The sequence below is a fragment of the Carettochelys insculpta genome, chromosome 2 (genome assembly GCF_033958435.1).
Source record: "Carettochelys insculpta isolate YL-2023 chromosome 2, ASM3395843v1, whole genome shotgun sequence".
Taxonomy (NCBI): domain Eukaryota; kingdom Metazoa; phylum Chordata; order Testudines; family Carettochelyidae; genus Carettochelys; species Carettochelys insculpta.
In genome coordinates this window covers 82,321,895-82,348,039 of record NC_134138.1, presented here as the reverse complement: position 1 = coordinate 82,348,039, position 26,145 = coordinate 82,321,895, and the positions used below count along the sequence as shown (strand labels likewise).

Here is a 26,145-nt window from a genome sequence, read left to right as displayed (position 1 = left end):
CTCTTCCTTCTCTCAGCAGAGGGAGACTCTCTTTTCTTGGTGTGCTAAAGAAGCATTGGGAGATGCTGAAGATCTGAGGGGTGATGAAGGCATTCAGGACTGATGAGCCTCAGGGAGACTTTTACAAGGAGGAGTTTCAACCTCAGCTACATAGCAGAATCTGCTGATCTGTTAAGAGACCTGTTAAAGTATCCTAAGATGTGTGCTCTGGATGTGCAGGACAGAAAGATGCCACACAGAATAATTTCACAGATCTTTTGTATCAGCGGAAGCTGTGCCAAAAGTATGTTCATGTAGAGCAGAAGCAATGCTGTGTAAGGAAGTATGTGATGGCTTTTCAGAGCTTTTAGAGTCAGGAAAGTTGTGCCCAGAGTATACAGAGACAGCTCCAAGCATGCATTGGAACTGGCAGAGGTACAAGTTAAATGAAGGGAAAAGCCTTATCAAGTATAAGTGAAAGGCCAAAACAGAATTAAGAGAATACTCAGTTGTCCTGTGTTATGCAGTTCAGACAAGATGATCATAGTGGTCCTTCTAGCCTTAGAATCTATGAACAAGTTTGTCTGTAAAAGCCACAGAATGTTTTGGGCCCTGTGTGTACAAGAGCCAGTACAAAGGGTTGATAGCTACTTGCACAGATATCCATTTACCATAGCATAAAGGTGTGCAGACCAATCCAGCAAATCTATGTCAACATCTGCAGTTATGGAGTGTTTCAATTCTCAAAGGGGTCCAGGCTGAGGTTCCTGACATGGGAAAGTTGTGAGCTATGCCTGCCCTACAATGGAAACTACTGGAATACTTGAAAAATATGAGCTAAAACTTTCCTATGAGTAACTTTTAAGTGACATCAGAAACAAGGTGGATGTCTGGATTTAAAGGCAATTGGTAGGGCATTTATCCCAGAAGAGGGCAAGAGAACAGCAGGCAGGTTGCAGAATGTTGTGGGACCAGCTCATGCCAATTATTCACTCCCTGATGACAGAAATACATTCCTCTAATTTCTCAAATTCATTTACAGGAGAATGATTAGAGCAGTTTCAGGTGAATTTGAGGTAGGATTTAGCAGGAGTGTAGGTTGAACTACCCAGTTGCATCTGGGCACAAAGGTGATTGATCTCAAATGCCTGCAATACGCGTATGATGGAAAACCGTCATCCTGGTTGTATGGACTGAGCCCAGAGGATTGTGAACCACAAGGTCACATTCTTTTTGGATATTGGAGTTACATGATCGCAGTGAGAAAAACCAAGAGCACTGTTCCTAAATTTTACAGGAAAGATGAGCTTTTCAGACAAAGGACTATTATGTGTTTCGAAGAACGTAGAGATAGGAGGCAGATCTCAAATACAGAGGTCAGGGAGACAGCCAGGTTATTCAATGGCACGCTTTGTGGCCAGGGCTTGAGAGACACTCAAAAACTATGGTGACCAACCATCGCGTATTGGGCATCCCGACTTTTTTTGTAAGGGACTAATTGTCCTGTATTTGCCTCCCACCTTCAGCCTTGGGGAAGCAGGGGAATGTGGGCAGCTTCCCTGGGGCTCTGGGGGATCACAAGCAGCTGCCACTTACCCTGGGAGTGCCGGTGGCTGTGGCTTTTCCAGGCTCCCAGGGTGCGTCAGCGGCTGCTGCTTCCCTGAGGCTCCCAGCAAATGTATGTGGCTATGGCTTTCCTGGGGAGGGCCGGCAGCTATCACCTCCTTCTCAGCTCCCCAGGGCTTGGAAGAGCCACCCCTCCCCTCATATCTACCTGTTCCATATTTGGGGCAGGGAGATATGGTCACCCTACTCAAAGGGGCCTGCTCTCAGATGTAAATATGAGATACTGTTGGATCCTGTTGGTCTGCAGAAAAAAAAGAGAGACCTTAAGTATCCTTCATGTGTATTGTCATTCTCCTTTGCAGGGTGTGGGGGCTGGGGGAGACAGAGAGAGAGAGAAGGTGAATCCCAGGAGTTAGGCTGAAGAGGGGCAAGCTTGAATATTGGTCATTTGGCCCGGGCTCAATTTCATACTGCACTGCAACCAAATAAATGCCTGGTGTTTGGGGGTTTAGCGCTTTTCCATGTTCAAGTTAACAGTTAATGAAGTTGCAAAGCTTCTCCTTTTAAATCTACTGCTGTACCTATGTTCACTCTCCTGTGCATTCTGATCAACAGACTTTGTAGAAACAAGTTTTCCAAAATAAAATGGCCCTTCTACTCTACTGCACTGCACCAATGCAAAGTGAGCACACAAAGCACTACTGCCAATGTTATGTGTGGAGTGAGTTGATATTTCATGTTCAGATTTGTTACTTTTCACAAATGTAAATGCCTGAACAGTGTGCAAAGGCAGGAAAGAAACAGGCCCAATGTAACTAAAATGTTTCATAAATTGTTTTTGGTACTAGTTAAATGAAAAAAATCTTACTTTGATGTAAAGTCTCCTGAAGTGTTTGCAATCAAAATAATGTATAGTATCACTCTGCTAGTACAGCAAAGCTGCAAAGCGAAACTGAGTTTAAATGGCAATACACTCATCCCTCGCTATAAGAGCGCAATTCGTTCCCAACTTTCTGCTTGTAGGCGAAAACTCATAACAGGCACACTAAAGTCCTATTAAAATACATGTAAAAGTCTCTAATTGGCTCCTAAAGGCTCCTAACTCAGGGAAGCAGTGGCAGCAGGTGGCACTACTTTTGAAGGGTAAGTAAACCTTGGGTTGGGGAGGGTTAAAGGCTGGGGGCAGTTTGGGGCCATGAGCAAGAGGAAGGATTATATTCAGGTGGGGGGTACAGATGGTGGAGGAGGGGTCTGGCTATGGGGCTGGCAAGGGGGTCTGGCTGCTGCGGTCTGGGGCTGCAGGGCGGGGGGAGTCAGGCTGCGGGCCTGAGGGTCTGGCAGAGGGGTCTGGCTGCGGGACCAGTTAGGCTGCTGCAGTACGGGGCTGTAGGGCCAGTGGGGAGGGTCTGTCCATGGGGCCAGTTATGCTGCCACTGCCGCCGTATGGGGCCGTGGGGCCAGTTGGGGGGGGTCTATCCACAGGACCGCAGGGCCAGTTATGGTGCCGCTGCAGTGGTACTGGGCTGTGGGGCTGGCAGGGGGGTCAGGCTGTGGGTCTGGTTATGCTGCAGCAGTATGCGGCTCTGGAGCCAGCAGGGGGTCAGGCTGTGGGGCCGGCAGGGGGTGCGGTCTGGCTGCAGTGGGTTGGGGCTGCAGGAGGCGGGTAGACTACTGGAGGTTGGAGCTGCAGAGAGGGGGTAAGACTTGTATTAGCGGGGGAGTTCACTCGTTGGGTGAGCTAGGAGAGACATATGTGTCCCTCGTTTAAGTGAGTACTCATAAATAAAGTACTCATTTAACAAGGGATGAGTGTATTAGTAATTAGTTTATTTTTAATGCTTATCATGAGCAAAGTGCAAAAATTAAACAATATAGTGAAGAGTGCAGTAATTTTTTAAAAAAATTCTCTCAAATTTTAATAGTTGATGATTGGTTTAAGCATAATTGGAAATAAAAATATTAATCTATCAGTGTTCTTAGATGTATGTAAGTATTTTAATGTTATTTGTATGCATAGCACAACAAACAGAAATGAAACATGTCAATGACACCAAAAAAGACTATGCAATTTTTCTTTTTCTTAAACAGAAAAGTCAAAATGTGAGAATAATTCTTCAGTATAGAATTTAGGGAATGATACAGAGCTTTGTAGTTGAAGCAACTGCACTTTCTAAACTTCTGCTTCAGTAGGTCCTGATTTTGCAATTAACTCTACACAGGCTCGGGGGGGTCCATCTGTTTGTGCCAAATACAGCATCGGCGCTCCAGTCAATTTTCATATAGAGGATGACATTATAGATATCTGTTGCCTTCCAATTTGTAACGTGATAAAAGATTTAGTGCATTGCTTTGAAGAATAGAGGTCAGGAGAATGGAACGGGAAACTCTTAACACATCAAACATGCAGCATCAAATTAATAACTGTATATTTTCCTAAAGGAAGTCATTTAGGAATGTCAGGACCAGCTCCTACAGTTCTAATACAGGAAAATAACAAGAGACTTCAATAGGGACATTACTTGCTTATTGCTAAGGAAAATGTGATTTTATTTATTGAAAATTTAATAAAATTGTCCTAAAGTATTTAAAAGAAGTCAGTAACTAACCACATTTAAGTGACTCTGTTTTACTTCTGTTGAAAAAAAACTGTTCTAATGGTACCCACCTCCATATCTTCCAAATGTTTCTGTCTAATCCATAGTAATTCTCCATAGGTTTTTTCCTCACACTGTATTCTCTTCTCATATTTTTCTAATTCATTCTGGAGGTAATCCAGTATCATCTGATTTTTCTCCTGCTTGAAATTAACAGCACCAAAATTTTTCCTTTAAAAGAAAAACGTTCTCAATGAAAATTAAAACATTTTAAACTGATTTTTAATCTTACCTAACCTTGTTTAATATTTTACTGTAGACACACACACACATACACACACACACACAGAGTAAATGCTCGATTTAACGGACCCTGATATAACGGACTTCCGAAACAATGGAGGCTGTCTGCCAGCCCCAACACCCACTCCCCATATAAATGCCGGAGACTCACCAGAACTGCTGCTGGGGCTGGAGGAGCTGCCAGAGTAGCTGGGGCTGGAGGCACCACTGCAGTGGCTGAGGCAACTGGGGCCAGAGGAGCCGGGGTCGGGGGCTGAGGCTGGACATAGGAACTCTCCTAGCCACGCCCCATGTGCATGGAGCATATTGGCACCCACCCACTGCTGCCTGTGATGGTGATTAGCAGCAGCCACAGTACTGGAGGATGCTGCCCACTGGGAGGCTGGAGGAGGCCACAGTCTTCCTTTGTGCAGGCGGCTCAGAGCCAGGGGTAACTTATCAGTTACCTATAACTTGGTCACTTAAATTGTTTGAAAATAGTTTTCTTTGGGAAGGTGGTAGTGGGAGGTGAGAGAACGTAATTTCCTACATTTAAAAAAATGCAAACAGAAACACTTAACATTCCTTCCTGTATTATCATGATGATCTCCACAGCACTGGAAACGTTAGGTCCCCTGCACAGACCTCTACCACTTATTAACAGCATATCTGGTAACAATAGTAGAATAAGCCACTAGAGAGGAATGAGGTGCATACTTTGCCAGTGGGATTTACCGCTATCTGGTAATATCAGAGAAAAGTGTGAGGGAGCAAACTAGAAAGTAAACAATGGCCACCAATAAATATAGCAGCAGACCCCCCCGCCCATGTCCCACTTTCTCCACCAACCCAGGAAGGAATCAGCCCCAGGATTCAAGGGATGTTGTCTCCAGCTGCTCCTGTAAAGTGTGCAAGGATTCTTCTCAGAAACAACAGCTCCTGTATCAGGGGTCTGTATAGTGCTTTTTTTTTTTTGTATAAAAAAGAGGAACTGGTACGCAGCTGGCTCCCCACCCTCTCTCCCACACCAGTGTTCCTGCAATTGGGGTCTTCTGCTGCAGGACTGCCAGGGACCTCTGCCCCGCTGACTGAGTCGCTGAGGCTGGAGCTGCTAGAAGAGCTCTGCACACCAGCCAGCTCCCAGCTCCCAGGCTGTCAGGATTCCCCCCAGCCCCACAGCTGCAGACTGAGCTCCATGCTCTGGACAGCTCCCAGCCCTGAGGGTGCCAGAGTTCCCCAGCTCCAGCCCAGTCCCCTAGGCTGGAGTTCCTTGTGGATATCCCAGCTACGGGGCTGCCAAAGTTCCCCTGGGTGGGTATCTGGGGCTGGAGCTGCTGACAGGGCTCTCCCCAGCTAGGTCCCAGCCATGGGGTTGGTTGGTTCCCCTGACACCCATATGGGAATCCCAGAGAGGGCTGCCAAGGTGCTCGTATGGCATACCATCCCACACCATCACAAAAAAGCACCACATCTGCTGATAAACAGATGAAAATTATATTGAGTTATTCGAATTATGTTTTGTCACTGATTCCAAGATACTCAGCCAAATTCAAGCAGTACTTTCTTCTGAAGTTACATAATCACTTAAACCAAGCATCATTCCAGTCAAATGTAGAAAATATAATCCAAATAAGCGCATTTAACTTTTAGCTAAGTATACCACCCAGAAAATAATAGGAACTGGCTCTAGGAAAAGGCTTCTTTAAGATATATATATAAAATGTTAACTAGGGGCAGAACATTAAAAATATTAATAGAATAAAATAACTTACAGGCAAGAAATATTCCTTTCTTCCTCATATTCCCACTACTAATCCTCACTGATGAGAAATAACCCAGCAAGAAGTAGCAGACAATGATAAAGAAGCTTTTCCTTCCCCTTTTCTTCCACTCCTCCTTTAAAAAAACAAAAAACAACCCCCCTCCCCCCACGCAGACTGTATGCTCCAATGATCATACAGGCCATAGGTACACAGTTGTAGTTTTCCAGCAATTCACGTGGTGGAGGGACTTCCACTTGTGGCATATGACCTCTGTGCAGGGCAAAATAATAAAAGTCAGATGGGGATCAAGCAACTTCCAACATGTGGATGCAAGTCTTGGAGGTGAAGAGGCTGAAGATTTCTACAGCTACGTCTATAGTACAACATGTTTTCGAAAGGTAATTATCCGAAAGATAACCTCTGGAAGCTCGTCTTTTGAAAAAGCGTGTCCACACACAAAAAGTGGATCATCCTTTCGACCTGTTCTTTTGAGAGATCGACCCATTTTTTCAAAAGAGAGCATCCACACAGCCCCAGACACTCCTTCAAAGGAATGGGCCAGGAAAAACCGTGGCGAGGATCACATGGCTGACAAGCCCATCTGGGGATGCAGCCAGCAGCTTCATCAAAGGGCCCCTCCCCAACACCCTTGTCCTGCACATGCTGAGGCCTGCAGAACTGCCACAAGTCTCAAAGAGCCAGTGCATGGACCAGACAGCTATTGCACAGCCTGATGGACCCACACCAGCACCTAACATTGGCCATCATGAACGCTGTGGTCACCCTGCTGGGCACAGTGTTCCTGGCCACCCTCAAGCTCCTCCATAGAGCCCCACTGATGCCAGCCAGGGCAGCTCCACACCTCAGCTGGCAAGTGCCATGGAGGACTCCTCTGTCAAAAGAGAGGCTCGTGGAGCGTCTACACACAGTTTCTTTGGAAAGAATCTTTCGAAAGGGGCTGCTCTTCCTGACCCAGGATCAGAGGAGCACTTTCAAAACCAGTACCATGTTCTTTCGATTTCCTTTCAAAAGAGCGTGTTTTGCGTCTAGACACTCCACACACCCTTTCAGAAGTTTTCTATTTATCTTTTGGAAGACCGTGCTACTGTAGGTGCAGCTTAAGAGTGAGAGGGTACGCCTGAAAAGCAAAGGCGTAAAAATATTCAAAATTATTCTTTATGGAATTTGAAAATTGATGGGCTTCTTAAAGATTAGGAATAGGAAAAAATGTTGAGAAATCCCTGAGCAGAACGAGTGCTGAGTTTAAGAACTGTTCAGAATCAGAGAACTACTGGAAGTGACCAAATAAATGGTACAACCTTTCATTAGTCTTAAAGATTTTTGGCCAGAACCAAGGAGAGTGTTTGGACTGTAACATCCCAATACATGAAACAAATCAAATGGACATCAGTATTAACCACTGTAAGTGAGACCTTTGGAAACAAGATGGGTTCTGAGCATTGATTTTCTCTGTTTTGGAGTCTACTGAACTAGAGGTCTGAGCACTAGGGTCTGCTTGAATCATGGGCTGGAAGAAGCCAATCCCAGACAGCTGGGAATGTGTAGCACCAGCAAATGGAAGTGTGTGATGGAAAGAAACTCTCTTTTTTCATGACTTCCCCATTCTGTAAGTAGCTTTGCAGTTCAACAGCAAAGAGCTATTTTCTCTTTGAAATTGCACAGCAGGCTCACCTTTATCCTCGAGAAGAGCATGCCTGCTGTGCAATCATATATAGCTCTCCAAGGCTTGCATGGCCTAGGAGGCTACAAGTGTTTTCAGCTGGATTGGATTCTTGGAGACTATTTTCAGGACTCATCAGTCACAGTGAGTGTAAGTCCACAATTCTTGAAACAAAGAAAAACCAGAACATAAGAAATCCCCCATTAATTAAAGATGCAACTGACCATGGATATTAATAGATTTTGGAAAATAGTCCTGATACCTCAAATTCCATTTACCATGCAGATAATTTATCATGAACAATTTCTGCAAATGCACAAAACACAAAGAATAATCAAACAAAAATACTTTTCAGTTATTGATAAAAACTGCATTATATTAGCTATAAATAATAGTGTAAAGATAACATAAAAGGTGCCTTTTAAAAAACTTTGATAGGAATGGAAATTCTTACCTCAACTCTATGAGGGATTTCTCTGTAGTTTCCATTTGTCTTTGCTTTGTCTCCGTTAATTCGTTTAATTCATTAATTCTGTTTTGAAAATTTTCAATTATGTGAGTGGTTTCATCTAGCCTTTTGGAAACATCTGAATATTTTTCCTGGAAACAAAGAAGAAAATGGTGTGTGTGTATGTGTTTCAGAGAGAGAGAGAGACATTCACACACAATTAGAAATCTTGCCCTTCCCCTATTTTTCATACACTCTCTCTACACACACGCACACACACACACACACACACACACACACACAATATGTGAAGTAGGGAGTGCTAGATTTCTAGATATTGTATATTAGGTGCACAATTACAGGCAATGATGCATGAATACCCGAAGACACAGAACTGTTTCTAGAAGGGCTGTTGAAGCACTTAGTGCAATTGAAATAATTTTGTCTCTTTACGGACACAGATTTTAAACATCTAAATTATTGTTTCTCAACCAGTTGAACCCCCTTGCTATTTACGTTTGTATCCTCACCACTGCAAATTGCATAATGCCTTCTTCATTAATAGACACACATGCCTCCTTAATCTGTTCTCTCATATACACAAAAAACATCCTCAAATAATTACGTTGTTCTCTTCAAACAATCAATGGTTTGCACAAACAAAATACATCCACAGAAGGTGAAAGATAAACACAAAACTTTTCACACATGGCACTATTCTGTGCCCCCAAATTTCAATGGATGCAGGCTCAGGATAGTAGGTAGCAACTTTCACCTTGGCTGATCAACATATGTGCAAATGTTAATAGGATCTTGCCAAATATTTCCATGAAAATTTGTAGAAAATATTCTTTCAATTTTACACAAAAATTTGAAATAAAAATACTTACACATTTGGAACAAATGCACAAAAAGTTAAAACGTGTGTCTTAAACTAGGCAACTTCTCCACACTTCGGCAAATCTCTCAGAGATCTGATTTTTCATGGGTTTCCCTTGTTGTAGTTGCAGTTTCCATTGCCTTCAATGGGAGCTGTAGGTGCTCAGTTCCTTTGGAGGTCAGTATATTTATTTAGTTGCGTAAAGATACAGGTGCCTTTAGATCCAGATCAAAACTTTCAGACAAGAAGTATTTGTTACGTTATGTGTCCCAGTGCAAACAGGCAGTGTAGCAGCAGAGTAAAAAGCAAAAATCTTGAACTGCACTCAGTTTTTTACCCCACAGATGCATTGCCTCTCAAAAGCGTATGGAGACCAAATGGTTTAAATTTAAACATGAATGGTTTTCACAAAATACGTGTATTTCACCATAGATATTGATGTATTTATATATTTTCATATCTACACTATCTCCGAGCAGAACACAAAAGACAACTTGGCCTTTAGTTATCCAACTAGTAAAGAATCAAGTGAAATGCAATGGCCCCATCTCATTCCACAGTTACAATCAGATGAAGAAAATTAAAAAAGGTTCATGATGTTAGCAGTTGATACTGCTAATACCAACAATATCACCACAGCTACATCCTTATAACCAACACAACCACAGAGAGCTATGGAATAACAATAAGCAGGTAGGACACTAGAGTTACAGAAACCCACTTTAGATATAGGGAACAATTAAAAAGAGTAGCTGAAGTAATCCATAACAGTGGAATCTAAACAGCAATGTAAGTGAGCTCAATTAAGCAGGGGGAAACATACCTATTGACTCATACATGCATAATTACATGGAAAAGGACCCTCCACCCTCAAATGTTGGATATATACCTCAAAGGTAACTGAAACAATCCAGAAGTCAAATCCTCATAGATACAGACACATGTGATTAAGATAAAGTGCTAAAAACAGAAGTGTAGGTGTGGCAGAGTGGGTGGCAGGACAGGCTAACAATTAACTAAATGCCCAATACATAAATTAACAGTCTCTTAAAAATCAACAGTAATCCTATTTACGTACAATTCTGTACGCCAGGATTTTTGGAAAATCCCTTTATAGTGCCCCCTGGATATGGTGGAAGGGTTAAGGGAGATACAGAGACTTGGCAGCAGATGGGAAGCAGCCACCTTATGGCTGGAAAATAAGGTGCTGCAGGTTCCTACCTGTCCCCAGGTCCCACTCTTTGCTCCCAGGTCTAATCCAGGGCCCTGCAGCAGATGCTACAGCCACTGAGGGTTTGGCTTTTATCTCGTAACGTAGCAGTTCATGGAGAGAGAGCCCCCGCATCATTTCCCCCAGCCCTCACTCTGGGTCCATACCCTGGTTCTGCTGCTCCTGCTATGGATCTCCATTTTTGACCCCCTTTATTTACCCCAGGGACTTTTCAGAACTGGAACACTGATATCTGGGGAATAAACATATGAACCACACAGATTTCTAGTTTTATATATTTGTAGCTAAAATTAGGAACTAAGCAAAACCATAAAACTTATAAATGTATTCAATTAAAACAAAACAGGTTATCAAATTAATTTGATTATCAAGTTGATTAAACCATAACAGAAAAATTTAGAACATTTTAATTATTTGAAAAGGTAATAATCTCGTTTCGCTATTAGCCCCAAAGTAACAATACATTATTAATTACAATGCCAATTATATTTATATACCAGCCAAAAAGCTGATAAAAAGATTGTCAAATCATACCCCAGATGATGCTAACGAGGAGATTACAGCTCCCTGCCAATTAAAGCAATCTGCTCAAATAACTGGTGGTTAGGTAAGAATCAAATCTTCCCCACCCTGCCATCTCAAGCCCTTGGGAAACATACACAACAAGGTTATGTGAAACAATCCAACACAACTGAAGATCTTGTTACACAGGATATTCAAATAATAAATTTAGATTAAAATAATGGGATTTCTCAGGATCAAAAACACATGGCTCTTAATTATTTAAAAATGTGTGTTTTATTTAAATTTATTTAAATTATTTAAAAATGAACTTTTATAGATACACTTTCTCACATTCTCTGACTTCTGTCTGCACATACTTGCACAAACACTAACAGGCGAATCCTAATCAATATCTCCACAAGAAGATCATTCTGTGCTTCAGAACAGAGTAATACTGAAAACAGAACCAACCACAATATCTACCAACTACAGCATCTGATCCAGAGGCATGAGCCACAGCATAAAGGGCAGACAAAGTAGGTACTGAAGTTCAGACTGCAGCAATACAAATTGCAGCAACTGCAACATCTTTGAGTAATGTCTCAGAAGCAGACTGTGATCTTGCAGAAAGGCCAACAACCTAGCAGGAAGTTGAATGTTGACACACTCATCATACGAAATAATGGACCCAGACATCTGTCTCAAGAGTCTCTAAGTGGAGAATAAGGATCTTTTAGTTCTGTCCCCAGTTGAAACATCCTGGGAGATTTTCTGAATGGTTTCATGCTGTCCAGCTACCTGGTGGATACGCCTTTCTGACATTTAAGGTATGAAAAACAGCTTCCTTTCTAGTCTGATGTGTGTTAGGGGGGCAAATGAGAAGATGGATAGTCTGGTTAATATAAAATTCAGAAGACACTTTATGTAGAAACTTGAGCTGCATTTGTAATAAAACCTTCTGCTTGAAAAGCACTGTGAAGGAAGGGTTTGCCATTAACACCTGCAATTCTCTGCCTCTCTAGACAGAAGTGAGGTCCACCAAGAAAGATATTTTCATGGACAGGTGAAGGAACAAGCACATAGCTAATAGCTAAAGGGAGTATTTCATAAAGACAATGTTCAAGTCCCATAACAGAGCAGGTTTTATGATCTGTGGGAAAAGACTGGTCAGTCATCTGAGAAGGAAATCATGGGGTGAGCAACAATTGAAAAAGCCCCCAAAATAATAAAAAAAAGCTATTATAGCTGTGACAGGGTCCACAGAGTGCATCTTTAACTGCGGGACTGCTGAGCCCTTCAAACCCACCAGACTGGGCTGCGTCTCACACTAGGATACCTAAGTCAAGCTACAACTCTCTGGCTGGCACTGAATTTAATACAGACATCCACAGGCAAGGACACACCCCACTGAGCGACATGAACAATCTTCCTGTCATTCATATACCATCAACAGGGAGACTTCATCCAGTTTCCATCTCCCTAGCACCCCAGTCTTGCACCTCAGAACTGGACCATCTTGCACTGGTTAGAAGCCTGGCCAGTGACAGAAAATGGTTCCTAACCTAGCTCATCACTATGTCAAAGGGAAGTGGATACACATCACCCTCTGTAACCTGAGCAGACATCCTGTGCACTTTTAACAAACTTGCTGGTAAGAATAAAACATTAAAATAAGCTGATCAACTAGAGAAAGTGATTATAAGTGGTAGGGTTAAAAGTCAGAGACAGTTATATTAGGAAGATAAAAACCAAACATTCTAAATCCTAAACTTTTATTCTAAGCATGAGTTGAATCAAACTGCTTTTCTCACCCCACAGGTGGTTACAATTCCTCTATCCATACACTGGGGCAACCTTCCAGACTGGGGCCAAACTGCCACAGTTCAAATATTTTCTTGATGACAGGTGTTGAGATAAGGGGGTAGAGAGAGACCACGTGATTATGTCACAGTATCTTTTATCCAGCTGCTGGACAGAGCCTTGCCATGATGTGGGTTAGCCTGCCCCTCACCCCTGCCCCAGGTGCCTTCTTCATGGAGAGAGGGCTATGTGTCGATGAGCTTTTGACAACTGTCTGGCTGGTGATGGCTACTCATTTGCTGTAAATGAAAGGCTAGCTCTAGGCACGCCCAACCTCACAACACATTTCAATAACATAAACAGCAACATTTCCTAACTTCACAATGATAACACACACATTTCAACACAACATTAATGCTCTGTAGATTAGGACTTACAAAGGCATACTTTGCACAAAACATATCATAGTATCACCACAGTGCTGAATATGGGAGTTTCAGTGTCCTGCTTTGAGGTATGGTGTCACAATAGCCACTAAGTGAACCATAATGGAACTCATAAAAAGATATGATCTTTTTTAGTTCTAACACAGACGGGTGGGAAGAGAAGAGTGAAAAAGAGAGTATTAATGACAGGTACACTCCTGGTGAAATCGCTTCTATTTCTGAAGTCAAGTATTTATCATACACATCTTTCTGTTGTTGAATAACATCTGCTGTATCTCTGTTGTTTATGAAGTCTCTACACAAGAGTTTCTGAAACTGGGGTCTGTGGACAGTCCAGGGTGTCTGATAGCCTTGTTGAAAAATTCTTCCCTCAGTCCTTCTCCTCTGTCCTAGTGCCCCTGAACACTGTTAAGTGGCATACAGGTGGTACTGTGAAGGAGGGGAAGGAGTAGAAGGAATGGGGGTGATGCAACATGCTCTGGGAAGGGGGGCAGAAACAGAAGAGCCGGGAATGGAATGGGTGGAGGAACAGATGGGGCGGAGGTGGGGCCTGAGGTTGAGTAGTGGGCTTGGAGGTCCATGAAAACTTTTAACTCAAAATGGGGATTGCTAAAGGTTGAGAATCACTGCTCTTTTCCAGAGAGCCACCTAGGATCCGCTCCTGGAATCATCGAACTTCCAATTTCGGATGAAGTGCCTTTGTATCCTGAGACAACAGACAGCAACTGATTGGAATTGTCAGTGGCAGATGAGAAGCAAGTCAAATCAGCGAAGAATACCAAAAGTGTCTCAACCAAACTGGTGCAATCAGTAAGTCCTTATCTTGCTTGATCATGCAGAGAACTTTTACAAGAAATGGTTCTGATGGATAAGTGTACAGAAGGTACTTTGCCCGTGAAATAAGGAAGGCATCTGAAATCCAACATTAGAAATAGGTTGTTGACAAGTTTTACATACAACACTGGGTGAAGTGTCTGCTGAATTTATCAGCCATGATGTTTTGTATACCCAGAACATAAGAAGCTGAGATGATTATCTGGTTGGCTATGCACCAGTTCCAGAGTTTTATCACTTCAGCATAGAGTGAGTGTGAGCATATCCTCCCCTGACAATGGTCATATAACATGCACACTATGTAGTCTGTGACAATTATGAAAAAATTTGACTCAGATCATTGGAAAGAAGTGAGTGAAAGCTTCCCTGACTGCTCTCAACTACAGGTTACTGATATTCGGAAGATTCTCTTTATGGAGACTATTTGCCTTAGATGGTGTGTGATCCCAGATATACTACCAGAGGGATGCATCTAATATAACAATGATGGTAGAAAGAACTTGAACTAAAGAAATAACATGAACTCCAAACAGGCCTCTTCCACCCAACAATTGTGTCCAGAACATGGCAGTGAACAGATACCCACTCGTATGTGCTTGTTTGATATATAAACTGTCCTGAGCTATCCCAAGAAGCACAGGAAATTTAAGCTGGTATGTTGTGTTATGAAGATAGAAGCAATCAAAGGACCTAATAGCTAAAGACAATTTCTTGCCAAGATTTGAGAATGTAACTGAATTCTTACAATATGATTTTTAAGGCTTGCGAATTTGACCATGAGTAAGCACACTCTGGCTATCACAGTATTTTGAGAAGTCTTCAGTAGACTCAGCAAACCATTTGCCCAGTATCAGAGGGGTAACTGTGTTAAACTGTATCTGCAAAAACAAAAAAGAGTCCTGTGGTACCTTAAAGACTAACAGATTTAGTTGTGCATATGAGTTCATGGGCCAAAACACACTTCATCAGATAGATAGAGTCAAAATTAAAGAGGCAGGCATAAATAAATTAGCATTTGAAAAGAGTGGCATTACCTTATTGAGAGGACCAGTGCTAATGAGGCCAATTCAGACAGGGTGGATGTTGCCCAATTCCAACAGTTGATGAGAAGATGAAAACCCCTTGAGAGGAAAAATTGCTTTGTAGTGAGCCAGACATTCTCAATCCCTATTTAAAGACAGATTAATCATGTCAAGTTTGCAAATGAATTGCGTCTATGCCATTTCTCTAGGAAGTCTGTTTCTGAAGGTTTTTTTAGTTGAATGATTGCCACTTTTATATCAGTCACTGAATGTCCAGGGAGATTGAAGTGTTCTCCTACTGGTTTGTGTACGTTACAAGTATTGCCATCTGATTTGTGTCTGTTTATTCTTTTGAGTAGAGACTGGTTTGGCCCATGTACATGGCAGAATATTTGGTTTCAGAATGTTCAGGATCAGATTCCAGCCCTAACAATTCAGAGCAAAAAGATAACGGCATAGCTACCTGGGGATTCAGAACTGTCTGATGTGATAGAACTCTGACACAGAACATCTACTGCTATGGATACAACTGCCCAAAAAGTTGTGTTTGGTCCCAAATCCTCTTTGATAATAGTATGGTTCTTAGAGTACCCTTTAAATATTCTGTGAGTACTGGAGCCATAGGGAACATCACGAAAACTCCCTCTGGGATGGGAAGACTCCAGAATATTTTTCTCAACCAGAGACAGACTTCTTAGAAGGAGATTTAGTGGTCCCTTTTCTTATCAGTACCCACAGGGTTAGAATGTAAAGCTCTCCATGCTGTGGATACTGAGGCAAATGCTGGCTTCCCTGAGAATTTCAGTGATCAAAACCCAGAGGTGAGTGGGGGAGCAGCAATAACATCTTCTGAGGCTCTCAGTGACCAGTATCTTGAAGTCGATAGTGTACTAAGGTTGCTCAAAGGCCAAGTGCAGGGGCAGTGGGAGCTGTCTCAGAACTCAGATCAGTCTAATGACTTGCTCAATCATCAGTAATTTGAATTTGATCTCCCTGATTTATTTTTCAGATCTGCCTTTGAAGGAAGAGCAGATTTTACACTCATTTATGATACAGATGTCTCTCAGATAGAAGAGACACTAAGAAAAATTGTCACTAGCCAGGATAACTGCCTGGAAAGAAACATAGTGTTTAGAGTCTGGGAATCATAGAATCCTAGGGCTGGAAGGGACCTCAGGAGGTTATTGAGTCCAGCTCCCTGCCTAAAGCAGGATCAACCCTAACCATAGGAAAGAAAATCCTAACCATAGAAAAGAAGCTGCAAATCACACCTCAGTAAGGAAAAAATACTAATAAAGGGACCGACAATCTCAATAAACAACTAGCGAATCAAACAAATTATACTATATCAAGAGCAGCCTGAGTAAAGAGGGCATGCGTGGTGTTCCATCTCAAGTGAAAGATGGTTGAGAAGGGACTGATGGTGACTTCCCCATACAACCCTGTGTATTCTTGACATGTGACATGGGGGTGTAAAGGGTACATGCAAAGGCCAAACAGGAACTGCTACTGAAAATTTCTGATCAAAAGGTCCATGTAAAAACATGTTCACCTGAAATGCAGCATCCACAGTATTGCCTACCAGCTCTGTGTTCTTTGGGAACCAGGGTATAGTACTCATGGGTATAGTACTTAACCCTGCTTGACCTCTACTTGAACCAAAACTATTACAAAGAACAATGAAAAGGCACAGGAAGACATACCTAAACCACACCAGACAAGGGTGATAGGATTAAGGAAACACCCCAGGCTCATTTGCAACAAAGATGGGACAAGAGTTGCACCTCCATTAGCATACAGAATGGAGAACAGCAATTCAAAAGCAAGAATTGCACTGAATTCTGGGACACAGAAAGTAGGAAAGCATTGCCTGATAGGAAGTCTCTGCTCCAGACGTTAATGAACCCACACCTGCAAAGATCCATGTTAGTAATTATCCGACCAATTTAAGTAACAAGTACTCTATTAGTATCCAAAATACTGAAACTTCCTAATTGTACTATAAACTGCCTCAAAGGAACGCCATCTGTAGCCAGGAATGATCATTCCCTATTGTCTAGCCTAAGCAAAACAATTTTGGGATACTCCCTTGCACCATCCATTTATTCGTAAACAAATCTAGTGCTCCTTCTTGAACCATTTTGTTTCCCTATAAAAACCCCTACCCATGCTCAGGTTAAGCATTCTGATGACTGGATCTACATTCTGCATCAGTTCCATTGGGACTTCATCTTCTCCTGACTCACTGTGCTGGGAGCTCTGCTCTGCCTGTTTCCAGCACTCTAGACCCCGAGCTACCATTATCACCTGGGCACTCTGATCAGTTCAAACTTCAGAGTAGTGAAGCCCCTGACCCTGCCTTAAATGATCAATTAGCCCTAACATCTGTAATCAGATTTAAATTAGATTTATTAGTGTAACTGGTTTATTGTTTGGCTCCCCATGTATGGGTACAAACTGGAAATAAAAAACTTTCATGGTTAAGCTGGTTGCTTCTCTCTCTCTTCCCCGCTCCCCTGAGGGGTGGTATTTTGGCTTCCCCATTCTCTTTGCAACAATGCTTCTTGTACCTAAGCTAAAGATCCCTGTATCACCCAAGAATCATGTGAGGTTTGCTCATCAGATGGGTTACAAGTAGAATGGTTGTGGTGTGAAATGCGAATAGGGATGTGCTGAACCTTGAGGCATAAGAGGCGGGGCAGCTTAATGTGCTGTTTAAACCCACCTCACTGTGTCCAAGGGCACAGGAGGATCAAATTTTGGCATTGCTGGGCAACCCAGTCCACCGAGTCCAGAAACATATAAGGGCGCAGCTTGAGTGCCCATTAACTGGTCGTCTCAGAGGTGCTCTGGAAGTGCTGTGTGTGTCCTCTCTCATTCGAATGAGGGTGGCAGCTTAAAGTGATGTTTAAACTCAGACCACTGAGCCCAAAGTGCATGAGGGTCACAGGTTGGCTTTGCTGTGTCACCTCGCCTGCTGAATCCCCGGACATATAAGCAGTCAGCTTGTGAGTACTGATTAACCGGTCCTCCCAGACATGCTCTGGTAGTAGGTGAGAATGTGCGTGTGTTCATCTGATTCTAGGGTGAGAAGTACCCAGTCCTGAGAAGCCTATGTCACGCAGGATAGCTCCATTGGGAGGAAACTTGCAGGAGGGAAAAACAGAGCTCCATACAAGAATACAAGTAACACAATCAGCACATTGATAGAATTATTCTCACCCTCTGAAACAGGCAACCCTAATAAATGAGCATACCCCAAAGTAAGGGGCAAATCTGGTAACAACAGGGACACTACTCAAGTAGAATCCCCTTTACATTGGTCTAAACTACCTGTTGCTAGCCAGCCAGATCTACAAGGTACTATATCACACTACATTTGCAATATTTTACACATAGAATTGTTGTTACTGACTTAAATCTCTGGAGATGTCCTCACATAACATTATGTGCTGTTCCATTCCACATTATTCTGTGACATCCCCTTCAACTGAAACTTCACCTATGTGGCTTGTCTGAAGACAGATGATATTAAGGCTCATATCTGCAAAGAAGTGTTAGCATAGGAAGGGAGTGCACCACAAAACAGTGCAGTCACTTGACCTTTCTGTCAATGTCCCTGCTACGTTGGTAGATCTCAACCTTTGCATATTCGTTCAGAGGATCGAAACAAAAATGCTGTCCTCTCACCCCAAAAGGAACAATCTAAAAGAATCAGCATTGAACTTCCTGGTCCCTAATGCAGTTTTTTTCCCAGTACTGAGGATGAATTTTTCAATAGCAAAACTACAATATACATGAAAGAGGAAGTCTACTATGTTTCAATCGAAATCTTTTTCTCTTTGTTTACCTGTAAACTACATGACTCATCCATTATACTGTATCTTAGCTTTATATGCCACACAAATAAAAGGGTAGCAATAATAAAAACAATCTGGGAAAGAAAATGCTTGTTTCTTATACCTGCTTATAACCATATTCATATAAAATGTGGTATTCAGTAATAAACTGAAAAATAATTCTCTTTGTGTATTATACAGTTAAGTAACTAATATAGCAGATATAAGCCATCATTTACAAAAAGATGCCATCTGCTGAGCAAAAGTGTAATCAGCAGGCAATTTCTATTACATCCAAAATCTTTTTCTTCCTTATATTGATTTTTTCCATTGCTTTTCTAAAGACCCCCAAGCAATCTGTGCCAATGTAGCAAATGAAGAAAGCATAGAACTTCTCAATGACCCCAATATCAATTCTGTTTTGTACTTTACCCTGTCTCAAGGCTATGGACCTGATAGGTTAGTTCAAGTAACAGATGGAAAACAGAATATATAGTATATATACACACATTCAGAGTTACTGAGTAGAAATGACAGGTTAACATTTGGAATTAAGCCTAATAAATTTGTAGCTTTAAACCAAATTGAAGACATTACACTATTCACCTGTATATCAGTTAACTGATTCTTCATGGTACTCTTTCTGTACTCCAGTTGTTGTTCTACTTGTTTCTTTTGTTCATCTAGTTCTCGCAGCCTCTGATTCAGATTGCACAGTTTCTGGAAAATATATGCATAGAAAGTTGTTTTAGTATTCAAAACTAATTGCCCTTTATTTCTTGCAAAATTATAAAATACATTAGCCACTGAATAGTATTTAAAATTTTTCCATTTATAAGTTCATTTTTGTTTCAAATAAACCATTTTTTCATCTAGTTCATTTGGTAGTTAACATTGTATATTCATGTGTATGCATTCAGAAACATGTCAAACTATAGAAATAATAGTTTAAACACCGCCCCCCCACCCCCTATACACACTACGTTGATTCATATATTGTATTCTATCATTTAGCAAAACATCATTATTTTGTCACTATCATTGATCTCATCGATTACAAAAAAATCCCTTTTCTCACAACTGATTTATGAGTTTATTTTGACAGTTAACAAATAGACTTTCTATTATCTTTTATTGGACCAATATCTAATGGTGAGAGACAAACTTTTGAGCTTACCCAGAGCTGAAGAAGAGCTTTGAGTAAATTCAAACGCTCTCTCTCTCACCAACAGAAGTTGGTCCAATAAAAAAATATTACCTCATTCACTTTGTCCCAACTCAGCTACAGCAACACTGTTTTCAAAATGGGTATTGTGAATGACCTACATAAAAATATCATATGGGATGCAAAAAATATTTCTGGTTTAGTGCAGGGGTCTGCAACCTGTGGCTCTTTAAGGTCTTCTTTGTGGCTCCCAAAGACATAAACACAAAGTAAAATTAAAAAAAAAAATCTTCCTGATTATTTTTGATAAATTTTGAATGTCTAAAAGCCCAAAAAGGAATAACTCATATCTCAACAGCAAACGAAATGTGATCTCAAACTATTTGATAACTCCCCCAGCATCGTCCAGACAGAAAGGTTCAGCAGTGAAAATCAGAAAGACAATGGTACAAACACACATGTAAAGTGTGAGGAAATAGAATATGTAAAAAGTTTGTGAACATCTTGCAGTAAATGTGTGTCGCATTACAAATCATTGTGTGTGAGCTGTTCTTAAAAAAGGGATTACAAAAAGTAGGATTTGACATTATTTATTAAGGAGCATCTTGTATTCACATGCATTGTGGCTCTTGAATTATTGATTTTTTTAATTAAATTCGAAAAAAAAATGGCTCTTCTTGCTATTTTGGTTGCCAGTCCCAGGGTTAGTGACTGTGAACTAACAAGGTAAACAGTACTTGGGAGAGCTACTACAAAACTGAAAGAAAAAAGAATAGCATATTAGGATTTCTTGTTTTTACATCATTCACTACTCTAATGTGTTACTAATTTACTCGGAAAAATAGTTTATCTGCTGTACTAAACACATTTATATCATCAGTATAAGTGTAAACTATGAAAACAGAGAAGCAGTTTTTAACATACAAAATAACTAAGCAAAATTTATAAATTATTCTGTACTTATACAAAAATATACAAGGATAAAGTTATTCAAAGTGTTTTCTTTGATAAATTATGAAAATTATGTTACAACAGCATTACATATAACAGCATTCACATTTTGATTACATTGCAGTACTTTCAATTTTTAATCGGAATTTAAGTTCTTCCTTGAAATTACCAACATTTTTGAATATTATTCAGATACAAACCAGCTTGTACAAACATTGTTTCCAAGCTTTTAAGACTGAAATAAATATACAGCTAAAGACAAGGATATATAACTCATACCACACCCCTTGAAGTCTCCAGAAGACTAATGGTGTGATCTTTGTCATATTGTTTCTACTAAATTTTACGTAGGGAAGGGCTAACGACATTAGTCATTGCCATTAACATGTTATTTTGAAAACAGTATTAGCTATTAGAAGTATATTTCTGTAATTTATCTTAACTGTTGTGGCTTCTTATACCTGAATCACAAAAAGTGACCATCTCAATTAATTTAATCTACTTTAAAAATATTTTATACCTGAGCGATTGAATACAGTAGACCCCTGATTTATGCTGGGGTTGTGCTCTCGAAACCCCCATCTAAGTCAAATTTCCAGAACAGCTCAGGGGAGCCTGGTGCCCTTGTCAGTTTCCCCGCTCCTGTCAATGGTAGCAGCTGAGAGCCTGACTCTCCGCTGCCACCACTGACAGGAGCCCGGAAGCCTCTCCTCTCAGATGTGGCAGCCCGGCTGCTGATGCCCCGATAAGTGCGGTTTCCCAGCTCCCGTCAGGGCGGCAGTTGCATTAACCCAAGACATCTGCAACATTGGTTGCACACATCTTGGGGGTTTAATGTAATTTATTGTCAGAATATTACATAGGAACTACACAGAAAAGGGAAAGAAAGGAAAAATGGATTTCCTGTGGGAAGAGAAGGCAGAAAAAAGGAGGCTCTAGACTGATAAGCTAATTATTCAACAGTCAAAAAGTGAACTCTGATTAACTGTTGGTGAGATTGTTTGGGAAAATTCTACCAGTAAAGATGGAGGTCTTCACTGGGTTAACTATGATTCTGCAAAACAAGATTCATGTGAGCTGGAAAATTGCATGGAAGTTTTCACACCAAAACTTGTGTTTAAGAACCAGAACTCTTATGTCTAAATTAAATCAGTGAGATTCACAAGAGTGCTTTTTTCCATGAGAACTTTCTGTAAAAATTAATATGGCTTTCTATGTCATACTAGAAGTCTTGACTTCAATAGAAAAATCCATTAAATGTCAAAGTTTTTTCCCAGTTGTACACTTCAGCTTGCTACCAAACAGAATGCAGTCTGTTTGGAGAGTCTACCACTTTCAGAAGATTAAAGCAGTAACTACACTTCTGATCAACCAATTATGTTGACTACTGTGTTTTCAATTCAGATTAATATGTTTTCTTTGTTAGGCAAGTGAAGCAGCATACACTTTTCCCACATTCAGAAGGCCTCTTGTCACATGGAACAAAAATGAGCTCTTGAATGCCTGTTCCTACAATACTTACCAGTTCTGAAGAGAAGAAAATCATAAGCAAAACTTAGAGCTAGCATACTGATGTGAATTACAATCTCCTCACAATTTTACAGACTGAATTTTGTGATCTTGTAAGATCCACAAGGCATGCTAGAACAAATTGTTGCAATCACTGTGGAATGTTGAGAAGAACTTAAAGGTTCTCCCCCACACTCATGGCTTACTGCTGTTTCAGCATCCTCTCTTTGTTAACAGCAAGACTATCATGTTCTGTGGAATGGTCCCTAAGGACTAAGGTCTCATCTGTAGTTGAAATCAGGTCAACTCAGCTGCATCATTCAGGGATGTGAAAACATCTCCCCAGGAGACATAGATAAGGCAACCTTGGAATAGTCTATACTATTATGGTCACCACTTTCAACTCAAGACAAATGTTGTATCAGTTATGCCTTGTGAAATATAATTTGAATACTTAATCCACTGAAAATTGCTGTCCTGGTAAATTATGTGTTTCAACACCGTATGTAAGCTATATGTTTCTACTGCATAACCCAGATAATTTCCTATCTGCTAGCAACATCATCCACAATTTTATTACATCTGGGCAGTTTCATTCCATTCTGCAGTTTCAGGAAGCAGTATGAAGTCGCAGCACCACCTGTGTTAGCCACACCTCTTTCTCCAACTTGCTGCCAGAGAATTCATTCCAAAGCAATGTAAAACTCCACTTTGCACTATTAAACTTCATCCCATTTCTATTGCTCTAGTTTTCAATGTCATCTGACTCTTGTATGATAATCCAGTCCTCCTCTGCACTATCAATACCTCCCAATTTGTCTCATCTGTAAATGTTATCATCATACTCCAATTTCATTTGTGGGTACAGATGATGAGTCTAGATTCAAGCTCTGAGATGGAATCAGCAGATGATGGTTCTTGTGTTTTGGAGTCAAAGTCACTAACAGAACTGGCAGATCTTTCTTCTTGCATAGTTTATTCTCCAGCTTGAGGGTATTCAGAAGTGCCAGTCCCCTAAGATTCATACACAAAGGCTTGCCTGCTCACAATGGGCTCAGGGAAGGATCCCATCTCCTGTAGAAAGTCTTGGACAGGCATCTGAGAATGCATCTACTAGATGAGGCACCAGCTGCATCACACAACTGGTACTACACACCCTGGTCAGACTCTGCTACTGAAAATCTCCTATTAATGGGGACTCACATCATTTGGCAGCAAGAAGAAACTGGAGAAGCATCTGCCCACACTCCCTCTTACTTCCACAGCCAGGACCACAGCAAGATCAGCACATGTGTTGGCCAATGGACACTTCTCCACTCACAAATACAGTTCACTTTTTTGACAATTCTCTTGTAGGGCAGAAAGACAGAAGTGCCCCTATCTCTGCCACTGCACTTTCCAAAGTATGGAAGGCAGCCAGCCAACACTGAACAGGTAATGAAGTGGAACCAGTCTAAATAGTCAATCTTTCCTCCAAAGACAATAAGCGGGCACTAGACTGGGAATATGGGAAAGACCTTTCCAAAGACAAGGAAAGCAGATCCCGGAGAAGGGTGAGCCATATAAAAAAACCAAAACAAATGGTACTGAAGACCTGGAGTTCAGTTACTGTAAGAGGTTTATCCCTGGCACAAATTGTCCCTTTCCTCTCTCTCACTCAAGGTGGAGAGAGGGATCTCTCATTCAAATGCTGTTTCCATGAGTCTGGGAAGAGGAGAAAGTGCCAGGCAAGCAACAGATAAAAAACTAGTTACCCTCTGTCCACATCTGGAATTTACTGCTAAGCAGAAATGTATAGGTAACATACCAAGCCATTGCTGTATGCACCTCACTTTTTTGATAACTAACATAGACAATGTAAGAGCTAAAAGAGATGAAGAAGGATTTTGAATTAAGACATGTTAATTGAAAGCAAAGAATTCTTAACTGTTGTGTGTTAAATTATAAACAATCACTGAACAAGGTGTATGAAATATTATACCAATTACAAAATACTTAAGAATTTAATTTTAACTGATTTTCCTTATTTTTTCCAGTAATACCGGTAAGTTTATTAGTGAGCAGACCAAAACTAATTATTAGTGTTTTAAAAAGTATTCTAAATTATTTTCCAGATAAGTAAATTAAGAAAAAATACCTCAATATTTTCTTTATGTATATTTTTATTTCCAATATATTTTGCTTCTAGCTCAGCAACTGGTCCCTCAATGTCCGCTATCAACTTTATAGTTTCTTCTTTAGTCTTGACACTATCTTTTTTCTTTTGTTCTAGTTCACCATACATTGTTTTAATCCTGGCCTGGTTAAAAGACATAAAACTAATTTTCAACTACACACAGCAAAGGAAGACAAATTAAAAAATTCTAAGTTTGAAAGACCATTTGTACCATCAGGAAAATGCTATGAATAGAACTTCCAATTAACTGTATGTGTATATATGAAATCAAGAATTAACATGTACAGCTCAGTGATATTAGGAATATCTATAGAATGAGATCAAAAGTAGCCACTGAGCCGGCATATGCCATCAACATTGCATGCAATAAGGAAGAAAGAATAGCTAGGAGAACTAATGAACTTAGTGAAGGGGCTTAAAACGAAAAAAATACAAAATGTCAGTATTGTATTAAAAGACAAGGTAAGTGATGTAATAATTGTTACTTGGCCAACTTCTGCATGTAGAAGTTACAAGTTTTTGAACTACAGGTTGAAATTTCTCTAATCCAGAACACTCTTGTCTGGCATGAGTTTAGTTAGCTGGATTACCATTTACGTGTGTGGCCAAGTTTCCCATGCAACCAGTCCTAGCTCTCTGTGTTCTCTGCTGTTATTTAGCTGAAATTTACCCCTTACTGTCTTCTAAGAACCCAGTAAACAGTGGTAGTGTTTGAAATGCTGCTGGACATTATTGACCTCCAGTTGTACGGCAAATTCTCTTGTCCAGCACCAGTCAGGCACAAGGTTGCTGGACTAGAGAAGTTTATTCTATACAAAGATCTGTTCTTCAGGGCTGGGAAAAGAAACCAGAGTGTCTGACTTAACTATATATATGTATAACAGTATTATACATAAGCAGCAATGCTTGTTGTAGGAGACCATTTGAAACGAAGGGGTGGCAGTAAAGGTTAAATTATTCCGAAAAAGAGTTTTGCTGTGAGTTAACATGAAGGTGTATGTTACAAATTGTTGCAGTAAGACATGAAACTAGTGTCTCTGCTCACTTACACAGATATTTGGTGTCTACCAGCATCATGAATTTAAGTTCCCAAGCTAGCTTTTTGAAAGTGTTCTGCAGGTTTACTTTGAGATTAAGTACTGAAAAAGATGATGTGAAATGATCACCTTGTGAAAAGTGTTTGCCCGTAAGTGAGATGGTGTTTTCATCTTTCATCATTTTTTCCTGTGTGATTTCACTCAAGAGCATAGTGATTGTCTTGATTCAGGCAACTAGTTATAGGAGTACTTCAGTAAACCTCTGACCAGAAACTACAATTCCAAATATGCCAAGCAAATCTGAAAAAGGACCCCAGAAGAAAGAAGGAGCCTTCTACAGCAGTACACGTGCTTCAGAAGAGACTATCTCCAATAAAAAAATCATCACATGCTCAAACAGTGGAAGAAAAAATATCAGGAAACCTAACCTGGTGGTCA

General features: G+C 40.7%; 1 protein-coding gene across 1 annotated transcript in view; it reads right to left on the bottom strand.

Annotated features, from left to right (window-relative positions):
- Positions 1–26,145, bottom strand: part of CCDC178 (coiled-coil domain containing 178) — a 316,601-nt gene that overhangs the window by 215,683 nt on the left and 74,773 nt on the right. Inside the window, exons 10-13 of the mRNA XM_074985449.1 lie at positions 24,632–24,793; positions 19,476–19,589; positions 8,320–8,465; positions 4,211–4,370 (exon numbers count right to left, since the gene is read on the bottom strand). Coding sequence (XP_074841550.1) covers positions 4,211–4,370; positions 8,320–8,465; positions 19,476–19,589; positions 24,632–24,793 — 582 coding nt within the window. The remainder of the gene's footprint in view (positions 1–4,210; positions 4,371–8,319; positions 8,466–19,475; positions 19,590–24,631; positions 24,794–26,145) is intronic.